This window comes from Lygodium microphyllum, chromosome 10 (assembly GCF_053477565.2).
Source record: "Lygodium microphyllum isolate KBCC chromosome 10, Lygodium_microphyllum_v1.1.10, whole genome shotgun sequence".
In the NCBI taxonomy this organism is placed as follows: Eukaryota; Viridiplantae; Streptophyta; class Polypodiopsida; order Schizaeales; family Lygodiaceae; genus Lygodium; species Lygodium microphyllum.
The window spans coordinates 29,311,261-29,329,358 of NC_141144.1; the positions used below are offsets into that span (position 1 = coordinate 29,311,261).

At 38.7% G+C, this 18,098-nt stretch overlaps 1 protein-coding gene across 1 annotated transcript; it reads right to left on the reverse strand.

The window, feature by feature from the left end:
• Nucleotides 1-1,163: 1,163 nt before the first annotated feature.
• LOC148029836 (dephospho-CoA kinase-like) lies at nt 1,164-17,660 on the reverse strand. The gene is made up of 7 exons (XM_087687314.1): nt 17,517-17,660; nt 17,365-17,424; nt 17,201-17,265; nt 17,055-17,118; nt 16,888-16,971; nt 15,790-15,935; nt 1,164-2,663 (listed from the first exon to the last, which is right to left on the reverse strand). The coding sequence occupies exons 1-7, from the start codon at nt 17,658-17,660 to the stop codon at nt 2,228-2,230; spliced, it is 999 nt and encodes a 332-aa protein (XP_087543440.1). The 3' UTR covers nt 1,164-2,227.
• Between the last annotated feature and the right edge of the window lie 438 nt (nt 17,661-18,098).

Below are 18,098 nucleotides of genomic sequence, written 5' to 3' on the forward strand. Positions count from 1 at the left end.
CAATTATTGATAAGTCTATGGCCGGCTTGGGAGAGAGTTCACATGGTAAGGGAAGCATTGCAAGTGACTATATAAATACCCCTAATGACAGAGCTACATGTGCAAGTACTTCCACTCCATGTAGTATTTATCCACCAAACTCAAAGAAAAAAAACTGAACACATCACAATGACATTTAGAGAATTATGTAAGCATGCACGCAAGAGATAATGCCAATGTTGCCCTTCACATGCTCTTTCATACTAATGACATTCCTCATTGAAAAGTGATAAGTCCACACTTGTTGAACATGATCAAAGCGATTGGGAAAGTTGGCCAAGCTATAAGCCCCCATTTTATTATATACTTTGCACAAATGAGCGTAATGATAAAGTCAAATACATTGATAGAGAGTTGCTTGATATTAAAGATAAGTGAAAGAAATATGAATACATCATTTAGTAATAAAAATTTGCATGATGTTAGAGAAGTGAAAGAAATATAGATGTTACATTTTGTCATAGGAAGTTGCATGATAGTAAAGATAAGTGAAAGAAATATAGATGTAGCATTTATGTAATGAATAATTTGATCCTCATCATAGGCCCATCATTAATGTCATGGTGTCTTTTCTAGATGGTTTTGTCTTCATGAAGGACTATATCTGAGATTTTAAAAGATGTAGTTTTGAATGTTGGGTTACAAAATGTGATGCATTTGTGCATGGATAATGTAGCAAATTATATGATCTCCTACTTGAGACTATTGGGGCTAATTATCTTGGGTTACTTCTATATTGATTAATGCTACAAAGATTCACATTCACAACTCTCAAGCATACAATTTTAGCATTGTATCACAAATTCGATTAAAAGGAGCTCATAAAGCCAACTCAAAAACGCTTTATTTACATGTTTATTATACACACCGACTTAACTTGCTACTCATGGTTATAAGTGAAAATTGGAACAAGAGAAGAGTGTCATATTGATAAAGCAATGCAAGTAGCGAGTATAATTTTGGGAATTACTTTTTTACAAGAAAGACTATTTTAAAGATCCTTCGCCTTACAAATAAGAAAGATACAACAATGGAGCTTATTGATAAGCTCACAAATTCTATGATTTAGAACAAAGAGGGCATTGAACATGTGGATACTAGCAAATAATAGTAGGTTATGAACTTATGTGTTGATAGATGATATACATTGTGCTCTCCTTTATATGTACCTGTTTATATTTTGCATTCAATATGGAAAGCAAAGATTCCAAGTGGCAATAGTGAAGTCCATGAAAACTGGATGAATATGCTTGAGAGATATACTCTCTACAACATTACAAAGCAGTGTCTTTTATGTGATAAGTTGCTCATATATAAGAATGAGGTAGGTAGATATACACACACTATTACAAAGGGCGTAGCAATGATACACCAAGGGATGATGTGGTGAGAGACATTTGCGGCTTGCACAAAAGGATGAGGAGGATACATCTTATCCATGATTAATATTTGTATTTTTTTTTCCATATAATTTGCTTCAACCTTATATTACAGTTTAGACTCTAAACTTTGATGTTACGTAAAACCTGTCTTTAATGGCTATGTTTTTTGGCCCTGCTTTAATTGTGTTTGGACTGAAATGATTCAAAATGAAAATCTGAATTTTTTTTCACAAATCAATGTTGTGTCTTAATCATTGCATGCCTGGCTTATACTCAACTCATTGGCTTGTTACTCAATTTAGCTTAAAATACTAGATTTGGGTATTTGATTGCCATATGAAAAAACTATGACGTATGATTGCCATGTTACGTATGAAAAAACTATGGTCATAACTATGAGAACTTCCTACAAATGTTGCTAGCTTCCTACGACAGTTTCTTAACTATGAGAGTTTCTTAACATTGTGGGAAAGGTAGCCGGTGCAAACAAGTGATGATGCCTAGGGGTGGGGAGTAAAAGAGGGGAGGTCCAGGGGTGGAGAGCAAAAGAGGGGATAGAAGGGCACAGATGGTGATGGAACTGCCCGAGTATGCAGCCAAACCATCTTTCTTTCAGCCATGGAATAGCAAACATATCACCTTTTCCGGCCTTGTCTAATAAGAGCTTTTTTGTTCACGTGCACATGCAGAAAAATAATGTATATCTACATCGCAAATGTGTCAAAATGACATGCTCCAGAAGTCTGAGAGTAATAGATCTTTTCTATACAACATCAGCATAGTTGATTGGATGGAAACTATCTTTCTCAAGTGAGGGTTTTAAAAAGAAAAACTGACAGCCCTGTTATGACCAGCGTTACTGCAGTCCACCTTGAGCAGATGAGCTCTTTGCAAGTCAGAGGAGCAGTAATCTTCTTGTAAACCTCCCTGACTTGAGCTTTTGTTGCATCTAACGTTCCAGAATTATCAATTACCAGATCACCTTGATCTCGTTTCCAGTCTAATGGAAGCTGAGAGTTAATCTTCTTAACTGCCTGATCTTTGGCAATGCCATCCCTTCGCATCAACCTTTCTTCTTGAGTTGTCAGATCTACCCATACCACAATAATCGGCTTGCACAGCCTGATCAGCTTCTTCGACTCAAATAGAAGTGGTACATCCATAATGACCACAGATGTCCCAGCAATCCAATGCTTTAAAACCTCCCAGTAAAGACCACATGCTATAGACAGTGACATTGCCCTGCAATTCCATAGAATCCAAAGCGTCAGGAAAAGGTGACAACATAACCTGAAGATGACTCTACAATTCGATGTACTATAAAGAAATAACGATTATTGGAGATCATTGTTCTCAGTATTATGGATGCTGCAAGTAGTTTATGTAATTGTATTTCTGAAATGATACTTGTGTCACCTGTCAATAACTGGTTGAGGGTGGGATTCTTGATATAAGAAGACTTTCAAACCTCTCAAATCAATGAAATTTTCATCAACTTCATGCAGTTTAGTCAGAATTGTTTTCTTTCTTTTTTCTAGCTACACTTAATTCTCCTCTATTTTGCAGCAATCAGATAATCATCACAGTGTGTAATCAGCAACCATTCAACTCGGTTCTGTTCCTCATTCTTTCTATAGGTCTTCTAACACGTGTAGACCTTCTTACCCAACGATCTGTGTTATCAGGTAGTGGATCCACATCCAAGGGAATGTCAATGACCTCATTGTTTGGCTACTGAACTGCATGTTCAGGTTGCTGTAATACAATTTCAAGCTGCTGTAATTCATTTTCAGCATGCTGATTTTGGTGCTCAAGCTTGATGTGAAGCCTCCACTTGCTGCCCATTTTCATCTGGCTCAATGATGATACGCTGATTGTCATAATCAGCATCAAAAGGAGTGGAATTTTCAGTGGCTGATGGCTGCTCTAGTAATTGATCATGCTGAAATTTAACTTTCTTTTTGTCTGAGTCATTAGATGTGACATTTTTCAACAGCTTTGACTCATTGAATATCACATCCCGGCTGCATAGCACCTTTTTTATGCTTGGAACCCAAACTCGATAGCCCATTTCCCCTTCATCTCCATAACCCATGAAGATGCCTCTATGAGATTTCATATCAAGTTTGGTTCTGCTATCAATAGGTACATGTACATAGCATTTGCAGCCAAAGACTCTTAAGTGGTCATATGAAGCAGATTTGCCAGACAAAGCCTCTTCAAGAATGCCACTGTCAAGTGCACGATGTGGAGATCGGTTGCAAATATGCACCGCGGTTTTAAGTGCCTCTCTCCAAAACGATTGCGAGAGATTAGCTGTGGACAGCATGCACCGAATCTTCTCACATAACGTGTGATTCATTCGCTCAGCCACACCATTAGAAGATGGATTGTAAGGAGCAGTAAGCTCTCGTTTAATCCCATTGTCACCACAAAACTTATTGAATTCTTTAGATACATACTCTCCCCCATTATCTGTTCCTATGCATTTTAACTTTAGGCCTTTGTGAGTATTAACCAATGCATAAAACCTTTTAAAAGCATCCAATGCTTCACTTTTCTGCTTAAGTAAGTAGACCCATAGCTTCCTAGAATGGTCATCAATAAAAGACACAAAATAACGGAAACCACTATGAGTTTTTATTGGCATGATGCAAACATCAGAATGGACTAGATCCAAGATACATGCCTTCCTAGAGGCTCCATGAGAGTAGGGACTCTTTACATGTTTACCAAAAATACAATCATCACAAAAGTCAAGCTTTCAACTTTTCACATCAACTCTTCCAAGTGAAGAGAGTGCCTGCAAACCCTTTTGGCTCATATGTCCAAGACGCTTGTGCCATAACTCCATGTGTGACTGTATTCTAGCAACTGCAATAAACTTTCCAGGAAGTGCCTTGCAGAACAAATAATACAGAGTCCCCTTTTTACCACCTCTAGTGACTAGCATAGATCCTTTTTGTATTTTCCACATGCCATCACCAAAAGTAGTGAAGTAACCTTTGCTGTCAAGCTGCCCAACAGAGAGCAAGCTCTTCTTGATGCCAGGAACATACCTAACATCATGAAGAATCAATTTCTAATCATTTTCTAGAGCCAGGTGTATGGTGCGCATTCCTTCAATATCACATGCATGATTGTTGCCAAGGTAGACTTTTCCAAGATTACCTTCTGCATAAGTAGAAAAACACTCCAAAGATGGGGCTACATGAAAAGAAGCACCGTTGTCAATAATCCACGATTGTGACAAACCATCATGAGCTGACAACAAAGCATCTATCATATCTGTTTTAGTGATAAACATGTCCTCCACTGTCATAGCAAGCGGATCTGAAAATGCAACCAGCAAATCAGCATCTTTATCATCTTCTATCTCCTCAATAACAACAATAGGTACCACATTTGCTTTCTCTATCTCTTTGGGGTTAGAGCTGTCATCCTTGTCATTCTTTTTGGCTTTTGCATTAGCCTGCTTCTTACGTTCTTGTTCCTTTTTAAAGTACCTGCAATCGGGCTTTTTATGCCCTTTGCGACCACATTGATAACAAGTTACATCTTGCTGTTTTTCCTTGCTTTTGCTGCGATTTTTGTTTTTATTTGCAGCTTTATACATTTTTTCAGCTCTTCCTCTTACATTGTAGGCTGATCCACTATTTTCCCCACTTGCCTTGCGTCTAATCTCTTCATTCAGAATAGAACCAGGCACACCATCAAATGTCAAGTTGGGGTTATTGCTCAATGACACAACCAATGCTTCCCATGAATCGGGCAAGGTCATGAGCAAGAAGATAGCCCTCAATTTAGGATCAAAAGCTGGCAAACCTACATCCTGTAACTGACTCAAAATACCAGTGAAAGCATTCAAATGCTCTGAAGCAGGTTTGGACTCATCAAGCTTCAAGTTGACCAACTTCCGCATGAGATGTACTTGATTGACAGGAGTTGTATTCTCATAAGAAGCCTTAAGCTTTTCCCAGACTACATAGGCAGTATCAAGTCCCTTTATATCAACCAAGATGTCATCTGTGACAGCCATTTTAATGTAAGTAATGGTTGTTTTATTCATCTTAGTCCAATCCTCATCTGACAAAGCAACAGGCTTATGTTCTTCTAAAGCATCATCACAATCCTTTAGAAAGAGTATACCCTGCATACGATCTTTCCAAAGATCAAAATCATTCCCGTCAAATTTACGAATCTCAAAGAGATTCTTTGTGTTAGATGTAGATGCACTACCAGCCATTTTCAGGAATACACATCTGCAATAATGGACTGAATGCTTTCAACTAATAGCGAGGTTTCTGAATTGTAACAGCAAGTACACACTCTTGTACTTCCAAAGTGTCCAAGAAGCAAATGTAGCTGCAAATTTCAATCTCAAGTACTGATTACAGCATGTGCAGGAATCAAATCTGATACATTTGCATTGTGGATAGCTCCCACTTCAATAGTACATCACCAAAATTCCCAAATGCAATGACCCAATTGCTGTATTTACCACTGTTTCACTACATAATGAGTATTCAGCAATGCATGTACCAAGAGAAACTGCCCTTTTTCAACATTTGAAGCATCCAAAACTATAAAGACTGCCACTCAATAGTGAATCTGCTGCAAATTTCATTGTCCACTCTCAACACGACTCAACAATGCATCACCAATGTGAAAAGCCCCAAAATTTCTGCAGTGAATGTGCTCCAATTGCATAAATACATCATCCCAAGCATCAAATGCGAGCTAATGTTGCAGAAATTTCACAATTTCTGTAAAAGCCCAAAATTTCGGGGTCCCACAGTGCACAATTTCCAAGAAATTGGCTCATCCAAGCAAAAATTTCACTTACATTTGAGAACCCCCAAAACATTTTTGAGGCCTGTGCACTCAATGTCTGCAAATTATGGTCCAGAGATCACTGCAATATGTGTTAGGTACCATATTTGGAAAAAGCCCCAAATTTTAAGACAGAGATTTGCACAGATTTGAACTCTGTGCTTATAGGTGTGAACACTTGGTAGAAGGGGAAAAATAAGGTGAAGAAAAATTAAAACAAAAGGGCCGTTGACCTTTTGCCCCGTTCGTGTGACGGGATGCCCGTCACATATAGACCGTCGTCGTGCAGCCCGTCGATCGTCGTGCAACCCGTCTGACGTGGCGTTAAGGTCTCGTCCGTCTGGCCGCATGCAGATCCTGTCGTGTTGTCCTGACTGCGTACTAGTCCCGAAACCTGCAAGTCACCTAGGCTAGACTATGGTCGTCTGTCACCTGTCACACAGACTATGGTCGCCTGTCACCTATCACATAGTCCGTCTGACTTGTCATCAGTCTGCCGTCGACTGTTACCTATCTGTCTACTCGCCAGGTGTCGCCTACTCCTCAACAGCCTGATAAACCGATAGTCTGCTTGCGTGAGCCATTGGTTCTGATACCAGTTTGCTGAGTCAAAGCGGAAGCAGATCGAGAAAGAGAATTGAGAGCAAGCACAGTAATCGAGGAGTTTAAGGACTCAGAGCTAAAGAGTGTTTGACAATGATAGAGTGAGAGTGAGTCGTCGAATAGGTGTGTACCAGTGTGGTACACACAAAGAATGAAATAATATATTTATACTTAGGGTACGGTACACTTACACCCGTTAGGGTGGGTTCACATATGTGAAGTAATATATACACGAGAGAGCGCGTAAAGGGCCTTACACCCAACACAATGCAGAATGGCCGAGTTGTGGCATACGAGAGTATAGTACTCTCTGTCGTTGAAAGGACTTACCAAATTTATGAGAAAAGAGTCATTGGTTGTGATCCATGCACTTTCTAGTTGGAAGCACTATTTGCTTGGTACTGATTTTGTAGTGCAAATGGACCATCAAACACTTAGATACTTTCTCACACATGCTATATTGTGAGAGAAACACATTCGTTGGGTCCTATCTATGTTTCATTTTTAGATAGTGCATGTGAAAGGCAAGAAGAATGTAGTTGCAGATGCTTTATCTCGCAAACCATAGGTGTCAATTGTTTCAATTTCTTATCACCATGAATTCAATGATATGAAAGAGCAGTATGCTCATAACAAATATTTCTCTGAAATCTATGAACAGATGATCAATGACCAGCATCATGATCATTATGTGTTCAAAGAAGGCTTTATCATGATGCATGGAAGACTATGCGTTACAAAATAGTTAAGGCCAAAAAGTCAAGTCATGCTCCACCGTATGCACGACATCGTGGTATAGATGCCACAATCAAAGCAGTAGAGACTTTCTTCTATTGGCCAGCCTTGAGATCTAATGTTGATGCATATGTCAGATCTTGCCTTGAATGCCAAAAGGTCAAATTTGATAGATAGAAGGCACCAAGGTTATTGCAACCACTGCCTATTTCAGAAAGACATGGGAAAGTATTGCCATGGATTTCATTTTTTATCTTCCAAGAACTTCTTCAGGGAATGATGGAATCTGGACTATCTTGCAGATTAAGCAAACACGCGCATTTCATTCCTATAAGGAAAAAAGTTAAGTGAAAACACATGGTAAGTGAAGTGCCAGAACATATGGTTCAAGAGGAAGAGCCTGAAGTAGAGGAATTAGATGAGATTCTAGTTCCTGAGCAGATCCTGACACATAAGGATAGCAAAGTGAAAGGTAGAGTTACAACAAGATTTTTTGTGAAGTTCAAGAACTATTCACCAATCGATGCCAAATGGATGGAAGAGGCTAACTTGGCAAATTCGCCTCAGTTATTGCAACTTTACCGAGAAGCTTTCTTGTTGGAACCTACAGTGACTTAGAATGCTTTTTGAAGCAATGTACATTCTCTATTGTACAGTTGAATATTGCATCTCATTAAATAATACACAATGTATGGTTTACACTTAGCATTAACATGTGTATCATTGAATGAAATCTCAGTGCTTTGAAGTTGTATTTGTTACACTTCAGTTGAATGATTATACATGTTGTGACACATAGTTCGGGGATACATGCTATCACCCTGTGTTGCATCCGGAAACATGTATATAAGAAAGGCTCCTAGTAACCATAGTTGGATACAGGATGTGATCCTCCACCTATGTGAACTTGAACTTGCAATGGCACAAATGGTAGTGGAAAAACTCCTACCATCGCCTTGTGTCATCTATTAGTAAGTGCTACATGCGATGGCACTAATAACATGGGGAATCTTGTTATCGTCCTGTGTCATCCGTTAGCATGTGTGGCATGCAATCGAGGTTGCTTGCTTCTTTCAAGAGGAGAGTATGTCACCAAGTGGTGATGCTTTTTGTAGTTGCTTTCCTTATTTACTTATAAAAACATTTTAGTTTTCTTTTCTTTAGTTCCTGTTGCTTTTTACCCCCAGAATTCTCTTGGATTAAGCCAGGATCTTTGCATGGCCAAAAGAGGCAGCCATTGGTACAAATTGGACTAGAGCCTTGGGACTAGATTGAATGGGCAATGAAAAATAGAATGCCAGTTTGAGACTATGTGCTTAACGAATGGAGATGGTGTAGGACAATGAGCCTGGCCAAGACAGATGATGCACATGTAAAAATTGTTGAGAATAGCAAATGATGCTTAACATGAATACCCAAAAGAGTCTTGTCCATAAGTGGATTTATATGAGAGAGAGACAATGATGTATGCTCTAGGAAGAGATGTCTAAAATCCCATAACCACAATGAGAAGAGTAGTACTATCCAAAAGCTATAAAGGCATATACTTATTGACACTCATTTCAATGAAATAGTACAATAACTCTGTGTCACTCAAGATTGTGTTTATGAGTCCAAGTTAATCTATCTTGGAACCTAATTCACTTGAGTTATAATTCTTTATCTCAATCATGTTTTATATTTATAACCTCTGTCCACCATACCTAGCATAGCTCTAGATCCATGTTTCTTAACATCGTATCAGAGCCATGGCTGAGCTAAGCTAGTAGTGTGATTTATTCTTCTTTGCATGGTTTGAGGTTCGCATTGGAGGAGCTAAGCAAGGGGAACAGCTTGGTCCAAGGGTCTACTTTTGTCTCTCAAAGACTAAAAAGAGAGAAGGGAGAGATGATGCTCTTCATCCTCCCCACCATCATTCCCAACCTGTCATCTCAGCACCATCGATCCATCCTTAGAAGCCTATCTTCGTCTTGCGTGTATCTTCCAAAGTTGTTGCCGACTTCCATCGTCATGGCTCACAATCTCATGAGTGCAGTGCAGTACTCGTCTTACAGCGGCGGCCCCCCTGCTCTCAAGCACGTAGAGGTACCGGTTCCGACACCCAAGAAGGATGAGATTCTAGTAAAGCTTGAAGCTACAAGCGTGAATCATGTAGATTGGAAAATACAAAGAGGGATTTTGCGGCCAACCACTATCTTCAAATTACCATCCTTCACAAGATTTACAAGCAGTTCCAGATACTTCGCATTTGCCGACATCATAAATGAAACCAGCTTTTGCTTTGATAGGGTCAATTTCTTAAGAGCAGTGGTTGCCAAAGATTTGGCATTTGGAGTGAGATCTATCACTTTGGCTATATGCTTAAGATTTGGGCTAAAATTGCACCACAGAATCCCAATTGTATAGTGAATGATTGCACCATATGTACGACTAGATGGACTCTTAAGTGCCTCTCCTTCAGGAGTTTTGTAATCTAAAACTTCATCAACACCTAACTTTTTTACAAGATTTATGTTACGAGCTCCACAAGTTGTTATCACATGGGTACCGCCAAGCTTTGCAATCTGAACAGCATACAATCCAACACCGCCTAATGCAGCTGTGATAAGAAGGTTTTTGGCTGTACTGCTTCCATCAAGTTTTACACCAGCAACATCATGTATTGATTGCAGGTCTGTAAGCCCTGCAAGAGGCAAGCAGGATCCATCTACAGCAGAACATTCTGCTGGCCTCTTGGCCGTGTACTTCAGAGAAGCCGCAGTGAACTCCGCAAAACCACGGGGATTGAGCCAGCTAACAACTTTATCACCAGCAGTAAATGTAAGCACCGTCTATCAAGAGCTGAAGAGGCATGGGCAAGGAGTATAGGAGGACATGCGACTGGCAAGGTGGCTGTAACATTTGAAAAAGACTGAAGAAAAAAGAGAAGCACCACGCATCAACAAAAGGGATAAAGAACACAACAAAGAAAAAGAGCATGAAGACAAAGACAACAAAAAAGGCCCAAAAAATCGAGAAAAGCAAAGAATGCCAAAGAAGCATAAAGAAGATAAAGCACTTTTCGTTGTTGACAACAAAGGATCTCTCTTAGTGGATCGTGTTTCCCATAGTGGACGTAAAACCCTACCAAGATGCAAAGTTTCAAGCCTTAACTTGACTAGGCAGCCAAAGAGCTAGTCTCTTGGTCCATGTTTACATGCAGGGGGGGCAAAAGCCAGCAAGGATAGAGACTCATCATTTGAAGGGGGGTGTTGAGAATAGCAAATGATGCTTAACATGAATGCCCAAAAGAGGCTTGCCCATAAGTGGATTTGTATGAGGGAGAGACAATGATGTATGCTTTAGGAAGAGAAGTCTAAAATCCCATAAGCGCAGTGAGGAGTAGTACTATCCAAAAGCTATAAAGGCATGTACTTGTTGACACTCATTTCAATGAAATAGTACAATAATTCTGTGTCACTCAAGATTGTGTTTATGAGTCCAAGTTAATCTATCTTGAAACCTAATTCACTTGAGTTATAATTCTTTATCTCAATCATGTTTTATATTTATACCTAGCATAGCTCTAGATCCGTGTTTCTTAACAAGAATCCCCATGGAAAAAAAAAGTCACCGTAACTGAGCCACATTACACTTTTTGATGTGGTTGCAATGCTAAAAGTTGCTCATAACAACTTGAGGAATGCAGGGGTCACCATCCCTAAAATTTAGGAAGTTACTATTTTTGGACCCTAGGATCTGTTCGCGTCATTATCTTCGTTTTTACACGAGTATTAATTCTCTAGTCTATACAAAGGTCAAATTTTGCACTGATCATGGAGAATTTTAGACCGGAAGGTTTTAACGGAAAATTTGTTGCGTGTATGTCATGTGTCACAATTTGGGCACAAATTCCTAAAAGAAAGAGAGAGCATTTTTTTTAAAAACGTAATAGGCAGGGGAGGCAAATTTGAACGTGAAGTTTTCACAGGTTGAGGGCAGATTGCTACAAGTACATCAACTATAGAGAGTACTTCTTCTTCTCTGACTCATGTACGGAGGTAGAGCTTGCTCTCTCTGGTCAACTCTCTCTCTATTCTCAAAGGAAATGCTTTGCATGATGGGCTGATTGCATCGAATGTACAGCTCTGAGTTTTCTTTGCTCTTCTATTGAGGCAAGAGCCTCACTGTCCAGGTTCAGGAGTAGCTGATTGCTTCCCCAATGCAAGAACTAAAGAAAGTGATTACCATGCCAAACAAGAATAGGGTTTTCAGATCTGATTTAGTGTTGTTTCTGGGACTGTTTTACTGCCGGAATGATGCCAGGGTCAAAGGATTTGTAGTCCAATTGGTATGGAATAGATCACTGCAAATTATAATTCTACACTTGAATTATTGAGTTATGGTCACAGAAAGTGTTTTTCTACTTAGGATGTTGTTCTGGATATGTCGTATTGTCCTTATGAAGCTAAAATTTACTCAGAAAGGAATATTGTGCTGGATATGCTTTAGTGTCCTTATGCAGCTAAGATTTACTCGAAAAAGATGAAAGCCAACTGTTCACAGGTTTTATACTTTGGAACTTTTTTTTTCGTAACCTTCCATCTTTTAATTGATAAAGAAATACTGAAAGGGGCGCCGGTCTTCGGGGCCAATCTAGTGTTGAGTGAGAAAATGCGGTCTCTGTTTGTGTCTATATGTTAAAAGACCAGGTATCAATTGAAGGGACTACCACCTTCTGTAAGTCATAGACCAATTATAGTAAAAGAATGTTGAGGCCTATGCTTTGTGTAGAAAACCACCAGTTTCAACAATGTTTATAGCATTTCATGAGTTAGATGAGATGAAGACACAGTATCTAGAGGATAAGGACTTCGCTAAAGTCTATGACCTATTATCAAATGGTCAGCACCATGAGCACTTTACTCTTAGAGAGGACTTTTTTATCATGCACGATCGATTATGTGTTACAAAGCAATTAAGGGCCAAGGTTATGGTTGAAAGTCATGCACCTCCATATGCAAGGCATCGTGCCATTGATGCTGCAATAAAAGCAGTTGAGACTTTCTTTTATTGGCCAGCTTTGAGACGTAATCTGGATCACTTTGTGTGCACATGCATTGTATGTCAAAAGGTCGAGTTTGGGGTTTGTTGCAGCCCTTGCCTATTTTTGATAGACCATGGAACTACATAGCCATGGATTTTATGTTTGATCTTCCTAGGACACCTACAAGAAAAAATCCATATGGACCATTATTTGCAAGTTTAGCAAACAAGCTCATTTAATTCTAATGATGAAAAAGATAATTGCGGATCACATGGCAAGATTATTGACACAAAGCATCTTTAAATATCATGACTAGCCACAGTCTATTGTGAGTGATAGGGATCCTCGTATGATGAGTCTCTTTTAGAGAGAGATTTTTTAGAATATGGTTACCACCCTGAAGTTCTCATCTTCTTTTCATCCACAAACAAATGAGGAGTCTAAAGAAGCAAATGCTTCTGTTCTAGATCTTTTAAAATGCTATGTGTCTAAGCATAAAACGAAATGAAAATAGTTTCTACCTCTTGTGCAATACACTTACAACAACACAATGCAAGCATAGTGACCATTGCACCGGCAGTGAAAGATTTGACACTGAGGCATGCATTGCGAAACTATGGAAACCATGTGGTATAGAGCCAAGGGTAAATGAGCAAGATGCAACGTAAAACTTTCATTAAATTGAAAGTTTGCATCTTAGAACTGAGTTACTCTGAAAGTTTCACCTAGTAACCAGCTCACTTAGGGCACTTAAGCTATTAAGTAGACCCTTAGCTAAAGTTTTGCCCAATGTGTAACTCAATTATCATTGATGACTAAGTGATTAATTAGATCTTAATCAAAATTAAGGAGCAACTGGTTACTCATTTGGAAAGCTTATCTTGGCTATTTGGGAATTCTTCTCTCTCATTTGGGGCAACCCAAGCTTGAAGACAACCACTCTTATCTTTATTCCTCCAAAATATTACATATTTCAACCATGGAATGAGCTTACAACATAGATGGAATGTGAACAACCACTAATTTTTCTCCTCTAGGCATGGGGATTCCATTGGATAGCCTCATAACTCCATATACAACAAGATATGCTATTGGTTTTAAGCTAAATATCAAGAAAATGAGTTATGGAAGTACTATGGGCTGAGATCCTTTCTTCTTCTTTGAAATCTCAAGCCTAGTGCACTTTTTAAGCAATTTTATCACGAAGATAGCGACATTCTCACAATTTCATCACGAGAAATCCCCTCATTTGTGAGAGAAATAGGGTGGGACTATATGGAGACTATACAAGAAAGTTATCTCAACAAATACTCTAAAAATTTAGATTCAGATCATTATTGTCATTTTTTGGGTTTGGTAGGCTAAAGTTTTCATTCCATGTTTTGAACACTCTACAACTGATTGGAGACCAGCAGTGAATGTGTCAAGGCCAATGTGCACCCGTGGATCAGTTATGTCACAAGAAATCACTAAAGTACAGCCATTTGTAACCAATTTCAAGTATATTTCAATAATCTAAAGATATACTGAAAGGGGTGCCAACCTTTGGAGCCAACAAGTATAAATGCATGGTCAAGAGCACTCTAGCTTCAATTATGTGTGGAGTTTTTTTGTTGAATTTATTATTAAGTTAAATTAAGTGTTTGCTAAAATATCATTTACTACCCTTCAGGCTTCCAAAAGCTGATTTCAAATAGCCATAACGTATCGTCTCTAGCTTGCAAATTCCTTGTGGAGATCACCACCCCATGCATACCCTCAAGGACTCCATTTAGGTAGCTCTTACTGGCACTTGAGGCAATGTTACTTGAGTAGTACCCCTCCGGAAGTGATGTTTTAAGGTCCAATTCAGCTCATCTGAGCAACTGCAGGTGGCACTTGCTACCAACTAGCTTTAAAAAAAATCTTCAATAGCATACTTCAATAGACGAGTCATAGTCCACGACTATTCTACACTCAAAGATGGAACTATCACCACTATCACTTTTTGAATCGTCAACGAGTACTTTACTCCCTCTATATCCTAGATTAGCAATGCTAGATACCCTAGACATAGGTCACTCATGATACGGAACAAGTGTATACAAAATACTACATAACCTTGTTGGAATCCATGACTAGAACCCCTACATTGGAACAAGCAATTTTCTTTACTACGACCACAATCAAGATCATAGACTCTCAAAATAGTTTAGTGATTGCTTGCAATGAGACACAACCTAGTGGCCTCTATATGATGACTCATTTCATATCCAAGCCGACAGTGACCCGTCAAGGGCTCTAAATTCTAGTGCTTTTAAGCTTTAGCCACTACACGGAAACCTACAAATGATGAGCATCTTTGGCATTGCCACTTTGGATACCTTGGATATAACTCACTTTATGAGTTATCACACCATCAGATGGTTGAGGGCCTTCTCTGCCTAAAAAGCAAGGAAAATAGCATCACACACTATTCCCTCTTAGCAAACCACACATAGAGCTAAAAAGCCCCTTAGATTGATTCATGTTAGTCTTTGTGAGCCAACATAGACTACCGCCATTAATGGTGCATTACACTTATCTTCATCTACATCTTAGCTTGGGTGCATTAAGTGCAAAATCAAATGGGTCATCGTATAGAAACAACGTGTACTCACGGTTGAAGAGTTGACAAGAGACTCTATGGTATCCAGAGTGGTAGATCGCCCAAGCCACAATAAGGTCATTGGGACTAAATGAAACTTTAGGACCAAATTGAAAGATGATGGGACTTTGAATTGCAAGATTTTCGACAAAAACAAGGCATTGACTATGAAGAAACCTTTACACCCACATTGTAGTTGACATCATTCCACCTGTTACTTGCACTAGCCGCCGACATGGTTGGCTGCTCTATCATATAGACGTCAAAACTGTCTTTCTAGATGATTACTTGTAGGAGGAAGTCTATGTGAAGCAACCTCCCAGATTTTCTCTTGTAAACCATAAAGATACGGTATTTTGTTTGTGGAAAGCTCTTTACTAGTTGAAGCAAACTTTACATATGTGCTAACATCACCTCTCTAAATCTCAATCTAACATTAAGGGTCTTTACCCTACTTCATCTATTCAGTTTCTTTACCAATCTACAACATGATGATATACTATTTTTCTTGAAGACTTTTAGAAAGAAAAAAGAAAAATACTTACGAATTTAACACTTGGCGTTTTGCAGGGTCAGAGAAAATAATATCTCCTAGCTTCACACGATCAACTTCCCCATTTTCTAGCAGTATACATGTACCAAAAGCTGCTACAACTCGCCTCCAAGCAAGGGTACCTTTCTTCAATGCTGCCTGGAAAATTTATTGCTTTGATCAAATTCTCAAATGCAAATAGCAAAGACCAAAAAACAACTTAATCAGCTCATATTGTAACAACAGAGCTTTTCCTTCTCTACATAAGATCTACTCTAAAAATTCCTAAACTGAGCAGAACAGATATATTAATTAGGTCAAATCAGGTATGCAGCTGTGCAACAGAGCTTTTCCTTCTCTACATAAGATCTACTCTAAAACTCCTAAACTGAGCAGAACAGATATACTAATTAGGTCAAATCAGGTATGCAGCTGTGCAATTGGCAATCTTCCTCCAAAAGTTCAGATTATGATATGCACATTATTTGAAACAAGTGGTTTGAACCATTAAATATGGCCAAAAATAGCAGAGTGAGAACCAGAGCAGATGGGCTTGATGCAAAGGCAGCTCCGCCCATTCACTGTAAGTTAACATTACAAACGAGAGCATTCAATTGTATTGACTTCAAACTCTAAAGCTCAAGCCAACTATTATAATAGCCAATCCAAGGATATTCTGTGAACAATTAGCATCCTCACTTGAGCTTTCATCACAATGATATGGATGAGGATTCCTTCAAATTTATCCAAAGTTTTACGATTGTAGCTAAGTGAGATACACAGAAAATGAGCCATTTGTCACTATAAAACAGAAAATATAACGTCATCAATTTCATAAATAACTATCTTTGGGACTCATCCTCCAAAATGGTATATCACAACCTTGGCCATTGATTTCCTAAGCTAGAGAACAATGAAGAAAATGATCATGAAGAGATGTAGTTATATATCATATGGACTACAAGAGGCATGATTACATTCATCTGTAATGTGGATAGTCTGACAACAAAATGAAATGCACTCTCATGAATCATGGATAATAAGAAAGAAACCAGCATGGATTGTGGACAAAAGTAATTGTAGAAATTCTATCCATGCAAATTGTCTGCACCTTCAAGCCAATTTCAGCCTCAAGCTTTGCAACAAGAGGTTTAAAATGCATAAACACATCAGATTTTACTTTCAAACCGTACACCTATGTATACTAAGAGTAGTCATCAATAAAGGTAACAAATAAAGATGACCACCAAGTACATGTATCCTCATGGGAACCCAAACATCTGAGTGTATAAGCTGCATTTTCCAAACAGCACATACTGCACCATCCTTTTTGAAAGCAAACCTGTACATTTCTCCCAAAATACATCTCTCACATACATGGGGAGGTGGGGTCCACTGGACGCAATGCATCTACCATCTAGCACCGCAAAAGGATCATCACAGTACCAAAGCTCATATGTCCATAGCGGGCATGCCATAGCACCGCATTCTACATTGCAAGTGAAATATTACCAACTTCCAAAGCATCATGAAACCATCTATCATACATATCCAACAAAAAGAGAACCTTATACAAGATGCCAAATACCTTGAGTACATAATCCATCCCTTTGTCTCTAACAATGCATTTGTCATCTTTAAAGATGACCTAAAAGTCATGCTTATTGAAAGCAAATATAGACAACAGATTCTTTGTGATGCCACACCCAAAAGAAACATTCAAAAACATGAAATCAGAACCATCTGCAGAGCAGTAGATATGACTAAACCGATGCCACATACATCATAATTGTTGTTGTTCGCACATGTAACATGCTTTTCTGCAAGAGCTAAATGCAAAGATGTAAAGAGACTTTCTAGAAGTGATATGTTTGGATGCGCCATTGTCAGAATACCATGTATGCTGCGTTTCAACAGCATTAAATGCTGAATCAGCCACTAAAGAATCGAAACTGCATGTAAGAATTGCATAGTTCTCCTCCACAAAGTTGGCTGAAGCATCACCATCAAAAGATCTATTGGCTGATGTCTCCTAGATAGCCAAACCAGAGTAATCGTTTCTTGCATTCATATGTATAATAACCAATCTTTTTACAATAATGACATTTCCCCTTTTTCTTGGACTTTTTTTGTGTCTTGGGCAGCCTTATTTGATGGCTTCCCACATCAGCCTTTTGCTGAATTTTCACATTCTACTTGACTTTCCCTTTGCTTTTATACTTTGAGAGCATAACCACATCACTTTAACGTAATGCAACATTCTTCTGAGTTTGTGCCTCCTCTTCCAATAAGAGGCTTTCCAATTCCACAAATGTAAGGGAT